The 15,462-nt window shown below is 38.1% G+C and overlaps 1 protein-coding gene across 2 annotated transcripts in view; it reads right to left on the bottom strand.

Annotated features, from left to right (window-relative positions):
* RAB3GAP1 (RAB3 GTPase activating protein catalytic subunit 1) overlaps nt 1-15,462 on the bottom strand; it is a 123,812-nt gene that overhangs the window by 15,560 nt on the left and 92,790 nt on the right. For both annotated transcript variants that reach the window (XM_036858080.1, XM_036858081.1), the window contains exons 18-19: nt 10,501-10,638; nt 6,244-6,471 (exon numbers count right to left, since the gene is read on the bottom strand). In XM_036858080.1, coding sequence (XP_036713975.1) covers nt 6,244-6,471; nt 10,501-10,638 — 366 coding nt within the window. The remainder of the gene's footprint in view (nt 1-6,243; nt 6,472-10,500; nt 10,639-15,462) is intronic.

Raw genomic sequence — 15,462 nt, 5'->3', positions numbered from 1 at the left:
TAGTTGTATATTAACTTTATATCCTGCTACCTTGCTGAATTCTTTCGCTTGAATTAGTTTTTTTTTTTTTAAACTTTTTTTTTTTTAATTTTTATTTATTTATTTATTTTTAATTTATGGCTATGCTGGGTCTTCGTTTCTGTGCAAGGGCTTTCACTAGTTGTGGCAAGGGGGGGCCACTCTTCATCGCTGTGCGCGGGCCTCTCACTATCGCGGCCTCTCTTGTTGCGGAGCACAGGCTCCAGACACGCAGGCTCAGTAATTGTGGCTCACGGGCCCAGCCGCTCCGCGGCATGTGGGATCCTCCCAGACCAGGGCTCGAACCCGTGTTCCCTGCATTAGCAGGCAGATTCTCAACCACTGCGCCACCAGGGAAGCCCTTGAATTAGTTTTAACAATGATTCTTTAGATTTTTTTTCCAGTATACTGCCACATAATCTGCAAAGTTTTTTTCTTTTTAGCTCCTATGCCTCTGCTTTATAATGATACAATTTTCTACTTAGACTTGTTAATCCAGTCAATTATACTGTATAAATAGAGTTCCAAATAATCATCCTTGCATTCAATCAACATGTGTTATTTTCTTAAAGTGGTAATAGAGTCTGTTCACTTAGCATTTTTTTTTATTTGTAATTATTTTATTTGTCGTTTTTTTCTCCCCTCATTCCCTCACCTCCCCCACCCCTATAATTCTAAGCTTTGTGAGGTCAAGGAACTTCTACATTGTTTACCATTAGATGCCCAGTGCCTCCCCCAGTACTTCATACGTGACAGATACCATAAATTATTTGTTGAATAATTACATAAATTGGTCTTGAATACTGAAAATCTAATTTCATCACTTCAACGCTTAAGAATTCTTCAGTGACTCCTCCAGACAGGAGATAAAATAAATCCAGAATCCTTGTTTTAGCTTTAAACAAATAAACAAAAAAGTAAGTCATCTGGTTACTCCAGGTTATTTTCCTAACTAGTAGTTCACTGCTTCCTCTGCCCTCTCCCTGCAAGGAGGGGACATTTCAATCATCATAAACGACTTGCAGTTATTCACAAGTGTCATATTCGTTCACCTCTTTCCTCATAACCAGCAATAGTAAGTGCAGGAATCACACTCAGGTAGCATTTTTGCTTTCAATTTCTTATTACTGGTCTGTAACTTTTTTTTTATATGCTGTCTCCATCAGGTTTAGGTACATTGTTATAGTTACTTCATAAAAAGACTGGAAATTTTCCTTCAATTACTATGCATTGAAACAATTTGTGCAGCATTGGAACTACATGGTCTCTCAGCATTTAGCTGTATTCCCCTGTGAAACCATCTAGGCCTGGTGCTTTTTTACAGGGCTATTCCTTGGTAACTGTCTCTATTTCTTCTTTGGAAACTGATCTGTTTATATATACTTCCTGTCTTTACTGGGGTCAGTTTTAGTACACTGCATTTTCCTAAGAATTCATCCACTTCATCTCAGTTTTCAAATTTTCAATATGTTTAAAAAGTACTTCCTCTGAATCAATAGTTATTTGCCCTTTCCATCATTTCTTATTTTGCATATGCATGCTCTTCCCTTTCTTTTGTGATTAAGGTAGCTAACGGCTTATCTACTTTGATTTTTTTTTAAATCAGATTTATTAATTTGATTTGTTTTTCTGTTCTCTACCTCACTGTTATCTGCTTTTTATCTTTATGACTGCCTTTCCTTAATCTTCTTCTGGTTTTACTCTGTTGTTCTTTTCCTACGTTTTTGAGTTAGGAATTTATTAATCCAATAATTTTCATTCTTTTGCTTTTTTTAGTGATTTTTAAAATAAATTTATTATTTGTTTATTTATTTTTGGCTACATTGGGTCTTCGTTGCTGCACGTGGGCTTTCTCTAGTTGCGGTGTACAGGCTTCTCATTGCGGTGGCTTCTCTTGTTGCGGAGCACAGGCTCTAGGTGCGTGGGCTTCAGTAGTTGTGGCTCGTGGACTCTAGAGCGCAGGCTCAGTAGTTGTGGCACATGGGCATGCTCCGCAGCATGTGGGATCTTCCTGGACCAGAGATTGAACCCTTGTCCCCTGCATTGGCAGGCGGATTCTTAACCACTGCGCCACCTCTTTCGCTTTTTCTTGATGTAGGTATTTAGGGCTATGGATTTTCCTTTGATGTCTTCTTAAATATATCCTATAGGCTCTGATATGCAGTATTTTCATCATCATTATTTTTCAGGAATTCTATAGTTCCTCTTTGTATTTCCCCTTTCACCTAAGTGCTGTTTAAATTTCCAGCTGGAAGGCCTAGGGTTTTTAATTTTTAATTACTACTTTGATTGCAGAGATCAGAGTATTGGTCTTATTGCCACTATGAAACCCACTGATGTTTTCTTTGTGCCCTAATATACTATGAGTTTTTTGGTTTTTTTTTTTTAATATAAATTTTTTTTTTTTGGCTGCATTGGGTCTTCGTTGCTGCGCGCAGGCTTTCTCTAGTTGCGGTGAGCTGGGGCTACTCTTTGTTATGGTGCATAGGCTTCTCACTGAGGTGGCTTCTCTTGTTGCGGAGCATGGGCTCTAGGTGCGCGGGCTTCAGTAGTTGTGGCACGCGGGCTCAGTAGTTGTGGCTCGTGGACTCTAGAGCTCAGGCTCAGTAGTTGTGGCGCACGGGCTTAGTTGCTCTGCGGCATGTGGTATCTTCCCGGACCAGGGCTTGAACCCATGTCCGCTGCATTGGCAGGTGGATTCTCAACCACTGCGCCACCAGGGAAGTCCCTACTATCAGTTTTTGTGAATGTTCCATGTGTGCTTGAAAAGAAAGTACAGTTTCTATTATCAAGGTATAGTGTTTGAGATACATCTAAAAGATCAACCTTATTATCTTGTTTAGATATTTTCTTAGTTTTGTTTACCTGTCTTGTATTAAGAGTGTGTTAGGGGCTTCCCTGGTGGCGCAGTGGTTGAGAGTCTGCCTGCCAATGCAGGGGACACGGGTTCGAGCCCTGGTCTGGGAAGATCCCACATGCCACAGAGCAGCTAGGCCCGTGAGCCACAATTACTGAGCCTGCGCGTCTGGAGCCTGTGCTCCACAACAAGAGAGGCCGCGACAGTGAGAGGCCTGCGCACCGCAATGAGGAGTGGCCCCCACTTGCCACAACTAGAGAAAGCCCTCACACAGAAACGAAGACCCAACACAGCCATAGATAAAATAAATAAATAAATAAATAAAATTAAAAAAAAAAAAGAGTGTGTTAAAAGTCCTGTTATTAGTGTGTTTTGATCTATTTCTTTTTGCATCTCCCATGGTTTCTGTTTTATACAAATGGTTACCGTGTTATCTAGTACATAAACATTAACAACTGTATATCCTCATTGTGAAATATCACTTTTAGACTATAAAGCATCCCTGTGTATCTCATTTAATGCTTTTCTGCTTTAATTCTATTTTGTTTGGCATCAGGATTAAAATTCCTGCTTTCTTAATGTTTTCATTTACCTGGTAAATCTCTGTCCATTGTTTACTTTGTAGCCTTTCTGAATCACAGAATACCTTGTTTACAGCAGAGAGTTGGGTTTTATATGACTATCTTATACTGTAATTACTCTGCATGTGATATGATTTTTATTATGTGTGTTACTCTATTTGGTGTGTGTTCTTTGCTTTTGAATAATTTTTCCATTGTACTTAGGAAGGTTTATATTTTTATTCTAGTAGATATCCTTGCATTAATAACCTTTTATGCTGCCCTTAATTCCCTTATATCTTTAACTATTTTATGAACTGGTCTGATAATTTTAAATGGTATCCTTTGCTTACCACTTATATCTATGTAACAGTCAATGACTTCATTCTACTTTCCTCCTTCTCTCTCTTTTTCCATCCCAACTTTTTTAGCTGCATTCTCTCTACTTTGCCCTAATATACAGTTTTTACATATTCTTCTTCTACCCATGTCCCCATCTAGTTTTAGTCTTAGCTCTAACATTAAGTAAATGAAATTCTCACCCATAAGCCCTTTGCCAAAGTTTCCCTAGTCATCTCGTGGTTGGGTAAGTTCATCCTCCTGTACTATACTGTTCAATAAGGCAGAGCCACTAGCCAAATGCAGCCGTTTAGAAATCCAGTTCCTGTGTTATATGAGCCACATTTCAAGTGCTCATTAAAGCCACATATGGCCAGGGGCTACCATTTTGGACAGCATAGCTATAACCATTCTGAACACTGCAGGAAGTTCTACTAGACAGGGGCAGCTGTAGTGGACTCCTCAGGAAGGGCACATGTATACAGTTATATGGGCAAAAACTCAGAGAAAACATTTTTTATAGCCTTGACTGCCTGGACATCTTGGTGGAATGTAAAATCTTTAGTGTGTATTTTTTGCTTATATTTCTTGAAAACTCTGCTCCACACTGCTCTGCTGTTGAGAAATCTGACAACTCTCTCATTCTCTTTCCCTTGTAAATTATTTTCATGTTTTTGCCTGCAGGGTCTGAGTTTTTTGTTTTTGTTTTTTAAATATTTAAGGTCTAGTAGTATTACAGTGATATAATTTGGAGTTCACTACTCCTAGTCAATTTTACCCTGCACCCAGTGAGCCCTTTCAATGTGTAAATTTGGGTTTTCTTTCATTACCAGAAAGTTTTCTTAAATTGCAGTTTTAAGTATTAGTTCTGTTCTAGTGCTTTGATTTTTCTGCTTCAAGGACTCTGATAAAATGAGTATTATTCCTACTTTTCCTGTCTTTCATTTTTACTGTTTTCTCCCCAGTCCCTTTACTCCTTTATCTCATTTTCTTTCTCTTGGCTATTTTGCTGCTTTTCCTCAGTGCCTTTTATTAAATTTAAGTATGAACCTATTCTTCTGTGGGTGCCATGTAATTTAGTCTTTGGTTTTGATATGGTTGTCTTTTTCTTCTACTTCTATCCTGAGTTAAATCAACAGTAGTTTCATTTCTTTGTGGGGTTTGGATTCATTTGTGCTTTTGTTTTTAGTATTTTTAATTAAACATGATTTTTCATATCCCCCATGCTTGTTTGAGAATATTTGATTCAGTTTGGACTGGTATGTTACAATTTTCTTCTGCTTTGTGGTCAGTTTTCTGGGAAATGTTTTTATTAGCTGAAATGATCCAATTTGTGCTTTCCGTTTTTTACAGTAGTTTTATATAGATGTGGTCTGCTCTTTACTATTATTGGTCATGTCACAGTTCGAAAGTGCCCTCTTCTGCATAATTTCTTTAATGGATGGTGGGAGATGAGGGAGGTTGATATGTCTTATTTCTCTTTCATTCCTACAGAATCCTTAATTTTCCCCTTGTTTCCTTCTTTCCCATCAATGCTTTATCTCTAAGGGGTATATCATTCCTACTTACCTACCTGGTTCTTCCTAAGGCAGAGTCTGAGTGTCCACTTCTGGTCCTGCTTACTGTCAAGCCACTTCCCTGTAGCCAGTGCTGTTAACTCTCAAGTCCTACCTGTGTTGAGTATTTTGGCACTTAGTGTTAGGAGCAATCTTTCTGGAGTGACTATGCTGCATTCAAGCCTTCTGTATCCCTCAGCATTTCTTCTTAAGACTCCCTGTCCATACTCTCTACACCCACAGGTTTACAACAGTGGGAACTCCACTGGAATCTGGCTTATTTCTCTACTTACTTAGTTAATTCAAAGATCACGGTAATCTCTAACTGTAGTAATGCTGACAGCATGGATTTCTGTACTCTACTTAATTTCATGGGGTTTTTTGGGAGTTGGGTGGGTGGAAGGGTATGTGGGACAACTTGATATCAGGTGGCTGCCAATATTCTCCAGAACTCCAAATTTTATTTTTAATAATTGCAAAGTAGTTACTAAATGATTATATCATAATTTATTAAACGAAGCCTTATTTTTGGAAATGTTGGTTGTATCTACTTTTTCACTACGAAACTTTCTGAACATCATTCTTGAACACTGATCTTTATGTATTTCTCAGTATTCCTTTAATACATTTTTTTGGCAGTAGAACTGCTAGGTCAAAAGACATGATCCTTCTTAAGGCTTTTGACATATGCTGTGAGATGGTCCAACGGTAAACATTCTACGTAAAATATGCATGTCTTATTCTTTGGACTACCTGTAAACAGTTCTAAAACCTTAAATGTGAATATTCAATATGTAAAAGGTTCATTACATTTCAATGCTTTGCTTCTCAAGTATGTCCAAAGCTTTCATATCTACCATAGTTTTTAAAATACTAGAAACAACAATTAGCAGTGTACCCAAATGTCAGTTACCTTTTCTGCTTCCCGTGTATCATCAAAGAGTCTCCTTTGCCTTCTAGTGGGAATTGGCTTAGCTGTTTCCCAGGCTTCTACCCACATATTGCTTGGAATCTTCATTCGGGCGCTCAGTTCTCCTTTCAGAACCATGTTGCCCTTTTCATCAATCACTTCCTCTTCAATATAATCCCGGGGTGAGTACCACCTCACAAAATCTTCCAGAAAACAACCTGGATTAGCTGCCTAAACAGACAAAAAATTCAGCAGGATCAAATAAAAATCAACAGTTACTGATAAACCTGTTTTCAAAAATCATACTTTCAAAAAAAGGATAGAGACTAATCTCTATAAAAAGACTAATCTTGGGCTTCCCTGGTGGCGCAGTGGTTGAGAGTCCGCCTGCCAATGCAGGGGACATGGGTTCGAGCCCTGGTCTGGGAAGATGCCACATGCAGCGGAGCAACTAAGCCCATGAGCCGCAACTACTGAGCCTGCGCTCTAGAGCCTGTGAGTCACAGTGACTGAAGCCCAAGTGCCCTAGAGCCCGTGCTCTGCAACAAGAGAGGCCATGGCAGTGAGAGGCCTGCGCACTGCAAAGGAGAGTGGCCCCCGCTCGCCGCAACTGGAGAGAGCCTGCGCACAGCAACGAAGACCCAATGCAGCCAAAAATAAATAAATAAATAAATTTATTTAAAAAAAAAAAAAAAGACTAATCTTTACAAAATCTAGTATGTAACTTGAGTTACAGTGTCACCTTTAAATCAGGTCAAATGTTAAAGCACCAAAAGTACTTTATTTTTGCTGTCCCCATTTTATAGAAAAAGAAAACATTTTCACTTGATGAATTTGGAAATAAAAATTTGACGTAAAGTGAAAATAAATCTCAGACTATAAGTTATATAAGTTAATTTAAAATTATAGCATAATAACTACTCAATACTTAGAAAAGTATCAATAAGCTCAAGTCAAGTAAATTAAATAATACACAACATGATCAGAATAATAACCCAATGATGGAAAAGTTCTGCTCTTTTTTTCCTCGATAAGTCAATACTGATACTGCAATAAATATCAGCTAACCTCAAAAATGTTCTATTCAGCCATCAAATTCTCATGCTTTATATAACAAGTTACCATTACATAAACTGCTTTTGTGCCATTAAGGAATTGGAATTAAAATCTGCTTTTGTGCCATTAAGGAACTGGAATTAAAATCATTGTTTTTCAGGCTTCTGAAACCAAACTAATTAAAGTTTTATTTAGTGGATAATTCTATAGAATTAACAATGATGCATGTCAAAATCCTTTACGTACTTCTACATTCAAGCCTGAAAAAAAAGGGAGAGGCTTTACAGTGTTAGTGGTAAGGCATGGAGGTCTTTTTGCAAGTGCCCAGTAATATATTAGTAGAGTATTAAGGATGGGCATATATATATCATCCCCTTAATATTCAAAGGATATGTGTACACACATTAAACACATACCTTTTTGGTTATAATTCTCTACCACAACATATTCATCCTGCTATGAGTACTATATTTACTTGCCTGAAACAGTAAGTGATGTAAGCATTACTAAAAAGTGTTAAGCATATGGTCATTTTCTTTCTTTTTAAATTAAATTAACCTGACACCAAAATGAAAACCAACATGATGAGAATGGTTAGTCTTAAATTTGAAGAGCAAAACTGCCAACTTCTCCTTATTGAGCTTACTGGCTGCCAGTATAATCATCCCCACCAATTTAGGAAATCCCCAAAGGGGTGAGAAATCAGAGGAGAGCTCTTAACTGACAGCCAACAGCATAAACCTCTAAGGGCTATGGCATCACAGCAACAAGAAACTGCTGTGAACTGCAGTGGGTCAAGACCACTGCACGATTCAGGATTCATGAACTAAGGCTGGATATGAACCAGGCAACACCACACCCACATGAAAACATCTCAGGGAACTAGAGAGACAGGCCTTGAGTGAAGAGAACGAACCTGAAAAAGAAAACAACACTGAACTCTTGTACTACAGAATGTGTTAAAGAAAGACATTTCACACCAGAATTCTTCCTTCTGGTTGTCCTTACTATACCAGACAGAACATAGCGCTACTAGGAGAGGCTCAAGACTCACTTCAGCTATGGCTTATCTTCTTTCTACTCTTACAGGTATATACTCCAAGGGCATGCTCGAGAACAGGCCCTGTCCTTCTGGAATTGTGCAGTGTAGGTGCCTCAAGTACCTATCAGCATTTATGCAAAGCTCTGGGGACTCTCCCATGGCCTCTAATACCAAGTCATCCCTATACAGAAAGGGAAAGGCAACCGTACCTATTTTAGAGTGACTACGTATTTCCTTAAATATATTATCTGATTCCCACATAGTGGCAGATGTGTAAGTTGGTTATTTGACATATAATCTATTTTCTGGTTAAAACAATGTTATTGAAGAGATTTTTACATTACCCAGGTTAGTCCAAAAGAGTCTAACGAACCACAGTTTTGCTGAAGCACCGTGTTAAAGGAATTATATAGCACCTTACCATAAGGGGCAAAGGTTTCTATGGGAAAAAGCTTTTACAGCTCCAATTTGGAATTTCCTCCTGTACATGCTTCTACAAGGACACTGTAGCAGAACAGGGACAGATGAATATGAAGGCAGCTAAAGGTCAGGTAACAAAATAGCTGCTGTGGAGGCTAGTACTTCCCACTGTGCACACACACCCTAAGCCAATTCCCTTCTCTAACTTTCTGATTTAACACATACCCTGAGAGCCAACTGGCTTCTCTTTATCCACTGTACCAACTATCTGTTTTAAAACACATCTCTTTTTCTTGCCTCACAGCAGAATAGAACTCAAAGATTTTCTGTATCTTTCTAATCTCTACTGAAAACATGCAGCTCTTGAGAGGTTTACTGAAGATTTCTTCTTTTAGGAAAGATGGGGGAAACAAGCAGGGAATAAAAAGACTCCCTTTTATTGTCACTCTCTGCTAGCAGGGAAGATGAAAGTAGCATAGGTTTTCACAGGGTGTTTATGTTGAAATATCAAACTCAGGCTGGCCTACCTAGCACAAAGGCAGGACTGAGTAGGAGCTGTGGAATGAAGAAATGGAGGCCATCACAGGTAGCAGTAGGTTAAGGAAGAAAGTCTGGGCATGGGAGACAGTTCACAGTATCAATAATAGGAAAAGGAAGCCCTGTGGCCCACTGAGCTACCCTTTTTTTTTTTTTTTTTTTTAATGTACATGGATTTGCCTCTGCTTTCAAAAATAAATAATCCAAAAAGACTTTCTTCATCCCTTGGTTTTTAAATTAATAAGCTAAGTGTCAACATTCTCTGAATCCTTTGTGTTCTAGATACAGGCCTGTATCTAAGCCTAAAATATTCTTCTCCAGGTAGCAAATGCCTATTCATCCTAAACTGTGACTCTTATGAAAAATTTTCCATGACCTCCACTCAGTACAGTCAGTCACCTTTTTGACCTTGCTCTCCTAAGAGAACTCATCACATAGTAATGATTTACATATCTCCTCCCACAACCTCAATAGACTGTAACTGAGGATAAACACTGTACTTCTTAATTACCTAATCACAGTGCCTGTCACAAAGTAGGCAATCAAAGGTTTGCTGAATGAATCAGCCTATGTTAAATCCTAAGGATTTCTAAAAACCTTGCATTAAATTGACTGAACACACCTAAAGGAAGAAAACATCCCAATCCACATATAGCAATGATTCAGTTCTCAACTTCCAACCATTATTCAAAGATTATTCTTTTCAGACTTCCCTGGTGGTGCAGTGGTTAAGAATCCGCCTGCCAATGCAGGGGACACGGGTTTGAGCCCTGGTCTGGGAAGATCCCACATGCCGCAGAGCAACTAAGCCCACGCACCTAGAACCCGTGCTCCGCAACAAGAGAAGCCACCGCAATGAGAAGCCCATGCACCGCATCAAAGAGTAGCCCCCGCTCGCCGCAACCAGAGAAAGCCCACGCGTAGCAACGAAGACCCAACGCAGCCAAAAATAAATAAAATAAAAGAAATTTATTTTAAAAAATAGAATCATTTAAAAAAAAAAGATTGTTCTTTTCTTTTTTAAACTCAAGAAGCAAGTTTGGCTATGACCTTTAGGGGATGGAGGTAGGGTGTTGTAACTACGAATAAAATCTAAACATTTAATTAAAAAAAAAAGACATGCAGGCCTTCACACCACTTTACAGAGTGACTTTCACAGCTTCATCCCAGAGTAGCTCAAAATAGACTCTGATAACGTGACCCACCTTAAAAGACTCCATATCTGAGAGCAGACAGGCGCTCTGCATGCGTGCTCGGAGGTGAGCCCCTTCTGCCGATGTACCCAATTTAGCTAGAACCTCCGACTGCTCTTCTAGCAGATCTTCTGTCATAGGTGCTGGTTCCTGCGAAGCACAAAAGGACAAAGCTCGTGAATAGCTTTTTTTAGAGAAAGCAGAACTATAAAAATAGACCAAAGACAACAATTATTTCAGCTATAGCAGTCACAAGATATGTATTTAAAAGAATTCAGAGAAATTTGCCAGTTTTTTGGAACCTACGTGAAAAAGTAACAAGAAGAATAAATATGACTGTCAGCGCACCGCCCCCCACCACCTGCCCGCCAGCCAACAGATAAGATTATCATGTTTCCTTGACCATAGCTAAGAGAGGAACTGGATGCACTGAACATTTTCCTGCCTATTAATGATAAAGAAATGAAGTCCTAAGATATTTTTATGAATGCCACTACTAGTTGCAACAAGGTTTTTATTATACCTAGTAAGAGAAGAAAATTGAAAAGAATTGAACCCCAAATAACTACATTTTATGTTGGAGGAGTAGCTTTGAGTTTATGTTCCAAACACATTCAAACTACCAATTCCCATAAGAAGTTGTTTTTTACTTTGGGGAATCAGAGACATTATATATTTTAATGGTAACCTCAAATAAAACAGCAGCTAAGGCAAATCTAAAGGAAAATACAACTGTAGAATCATTAAGAGAGAGACAGGGGGGCTTCCCTGGTGGCACAGTGGTTAAGAATCTGCCTGCTAATGCAGGGCACACGGGTTCGAGCCCTGGTCTGGGAAGATCCCACATGCCGCGGAGCAACTAGGCCCGTGAGCCACAGCTACTGAGCCTGCGCGTCTGGAGCCTGTGCTCCGCAACAAGAGAGGCCGCGATAGTGAGAGGCCCGCGCACCGCGATGAAGAGTGGTCCCCGCTCGCCGTTAACTAGAGAAAGCCCTAGCACAGAAACGAAGACCCAACATAGCAATCAATCAATCAATCAATAAATAAAATAAATAAATCTTTAAAAAAAAAAAAGAGAGAGACAGAAAACATTTCAAAACTGTTCAGAGGGGCTTAGGAAAGTTCTCTGAGAATTGATTCCATTAGATTTTATATTTGAAATATGAAGAACTCAACAACCAGAGACTAACCAAACAAATCTTGCCTGCTTTGTTGTTAAAGCCAGAAAAACATGAACTCCTTTATTCCTAAATAGGATAAGACCTAGCAGAAGTAAGTGTCTTGTCAATAAATAGATTCCTTCTAGATTTCAGGAGCTTACTATAAAGCAAGTTTTCTTAGCCTCAGTACTGCTGACAGTTTAGACTGGATAAGTCTGTCGTGGTGCCTGTTCTATGCATTGCAGGATGTTTAGCAGCATATCTCTGGCCTCTGTGTGCTGTAGTGGTACCACTACTGCCTGTAGTACCACTCCACCTCATGGCAATCAAAAATGTTTCCAGACCTTGCCAAATACCCCTGGGAGGCAAAACACACTCCCCAGTTGAGAACCACTTCCACAGAGATAAATTTTTGCAGATATCTGTCAGAAATAAAGTAGAAGCATGGCAAAGGTATGGCATTCAAAACACAGCAACAAACAAAAGAAAGTAACTTTTTTCTTATATCATTCTCATTTTTGAAACAAACCTACAAGGGCACTTACAAACAGTGCTGGAGAGAATATAAATCTTCCCAGACAACAATCTGAAATCAATACATGGCAAGCATTTATGATGATGCCCTCTGACCCAAGAATTCCACTTCTAGAAATATCACTGTAGTATTATTTATAACAGTGTGAAAATTGGAAAGAATCTGAATGTACAATAACAGAGAAGTGGTTTGATATAGGAAAAAATGGGAAAGAACTACTTTAACAGTGATTATCTCTGGATTATGGAATTACGAGCTTTTGTTTTGCTTTCTCTACAATGAAAATGCATCACTTTCAAAGTCCCACACTGATACTTGGGGTTGAATAATAATTGTTAAGACAGTATGACAGACTGGTTAAGAGTTTGGGCTCTAGAAACAACATGCCTGTGTTTGAATCCCAGCTGTATAACCTTGGGCAATTACTCCAGCTTTATGTGACTCACTGTTGTGAAGAATAGATCCTGGCATAAGCTCAAAAAACACTTGCAATTAGAGACAAAATACTTAGGTTGTATTTTAAGTTTTTTACTCTACTTTCCCTATGATATCAAAATTCCTCAGATTCAAAAATAACATGAATCTCCAATGAAGCAGTATACTCAGAAGCAGAGGCCCTCATTATTTCCGTTAAAAAGGAACTCCTGTTCATTGTCCTTTAGCCTCCTGAGGGAAGGGAGGAGATACTGAAAGGATACTGACCACCCCTCCCACCTGGGAACTCTGGCCAACTGTAAGTGAACAACATGATCAAGAGGAATACAAGCAGCAAAGAGCATGAGGGCCACACATTCTTACATGTACCATTTCTGAACATGCCCAAAGCTTTCTCATACACATGATCTCATCACTGATCACTGAGAAGTGATCAGGGCATTTTACATGTGGTGAAACTGAATGCAGAGATAGCATCTTGCCCAACATCATCGAAGTGGCAAACTCTCAAGTGGCAAAATGAAGGGAGAATCTAGGACATCCATCTAACGCTGGCTTTGAGAACTATTAGTTTGGATCTAATCCACTAACCTAAGAACTCCTGCTTTAACAGATTCTCTACAAATTTCTCTTCTAGCCCTGGCTCTAAAATGCTGAGTAAAATTCTTAACCCTTTCCTAGCCATAAATTTTAGGTTGACCTAAGTCTACATGAAAGGAATAAGGGAGTGTATTTAAGTTCTTAGAAGTGGGACCTATATAAAGTCTTATTATTTACTTTTTTTTTTTTTTTTGGTGAAGTGGCAATGGATTAACAGCACATTTTAAGCTAATTTCTAAAGTTTGAAATTTTAATGGTTTCAACTGGGATCATTTTTAATTCCAAACATTTTCTATAAGTACATATACAATGGTTATAATTCAAAGAAGATTAACTTTAAAGTAAGAAAGTAAAACAGATTAAAAATTTGCCCCGATTTACCTAAAGGTAAGACAAAAGTTAATTTCTGAATACATAAGATGCATGTTGAGAGAAAAATAAGTTTAAATTATTCCAGATTTGGATTACAAATTTGAATGTGGAAACTAAAGCATCTAAAATAAATGAGGAAGACATAGCATTTTGAAGAAAAATAAAGCTTGAGCTTCCAGAACAACTTCCTCTGACGCTTCATTAACCCAATCAAACCAACATATATGCAACAAGTTCATTAAAAATAGGGAGTACTGTTAATTAAAAGTTGGAAAAAGCACATAAAAAATTAAACTTCACTGAACACTTACATGCCAAATATCTTTAAATATGATACGTAATTTAACCCTGAACAACCCAGAGTAATACAAACTATTATTGGCTTTTAAAGTGTTTAATATTTGTTTATTAAATAAATAAATAAATAGGTAGGGTTTTCAAACTGAAGATACATTAGAACAAGACAGAAATACTTTCATTTTTTTCTTGTCAATCACTGATCATATGACAAATTTTTAAAGTTTTTTTTGAAGTATAATCAACATACAATAATTTAAAGGGTACATTTGTTAAGTACATACCCATGAAGCAGTCACTACAATCAAGATTAAAAGCTTCCTTATGCCCATTTTTGGAAAGTCTATCAAAAAGTGGATAAATGAACTGTGCTATATCCATGCTGAGGAACACTACTAAGCAATAAAAATGAATGAACTACTGATACACACAACAACATATATGAATCTCAAAATAATTATGCTAAAAGAATTCACACACACACACACACACACACACACACACACACAAACCATACAGTAATTACATAAAATTTATATAAAATTCTAGAAAATGCAAACATTTTTTTAAGAGAGAAAAACAAGGCTCAGAAAGGAAACATAGCCTCTACTAGCAATACTAGTTAAAAATAAGGGTGGTGCCAGGCTACAAATCTAGCTCTGCTAGATTCCTACATCCCAGTCTATGCCACAAGACCTCAATACCAACTGCATGCACTCCAACAAAATTTGAAAAAATATACACTTGGTTTCTAGCATTAGAATAGTCTGTCCTAGTACTAACAGTTAGTGATGAAGTATCTAAAATATAATTACTTTTAAAATAATATAAAGAAGCAAAAAGATAAGGCCTGTCAAACAAACAAACAAAACTAATGTCATAAATGACAGCCACCTGGCAAAGAAACAATATAAGCATGGGAAAAAAAAGTTAACAGAATCCATGTTTAAAATTATCAAGCAATCATCCCAACATCCCACTGCACAATTATTACAACTGATCAACCCATCTCAAAATATGAAAACTGGTTAAAAAACCTTTTAAGTCAATCCTTGCAGCCTGAGAAGCGATACTAGCCTCTTAGGTCTTATATAAGAAAAAGTCCTCAAAAGAATAATAGCCTAGAGTCTGTCATACAGAGTGAAGTAAGCCAGAAATACCGTATATTAACGCATATATGTGGAATCTAGAAAAACAGTACAGATGAACCTATTCGTAGGGCAGGAATAGAGACGTAGATGTAGAAAACAGACATGTGGACATGGCAGGGGGGCAGGGGGGAAGGGGAGGGTGGGACAAAATTGGGAGATTAAGTTTGACATAAATACACCACCATGTGTAAAACAGATAGCTAGTGGGAACCTGGTGTATAGCACAGGGAGCTCAGCTTGGTGCTCTGTGATGGCCTAGATGGGTGGGATGGGTGGGATGGGTGGGGGGGTGGGAGGGAGGTCCAAGAGGTAGGGGATATAGGTATACATATAGCTGATTCACTTCATTGTACAGCAGAAACTAACACAACATTGTAAAGCAATTTTACTCCAATTTAAAAAAAAAAAAAAAAGAATAGCCAAA

The sequence above is a fragment of the Balaenoptera musculus genome, chromosome 7, assembly GCF_009873245.2.
Source record: "Balaenoptera musculus isolate JJ_BM4_2016_0621 chromosome 7, mBalMus1.pri.v3, whole genome shotgun sequence".
Taxonomy (NCBI): domain Eukaryota; kingdom Metazoa; phylum Chordata; class Mammalia; order Artiodactyla; family Balaenopteridae; genus Balaenoptera; species Balaenoptera musculus.
The sequence above is the reverse complement of the archived record's forward strand: the minus strand, read 5'-3'. Positions and strand labels throughout refer to the sequence as shown.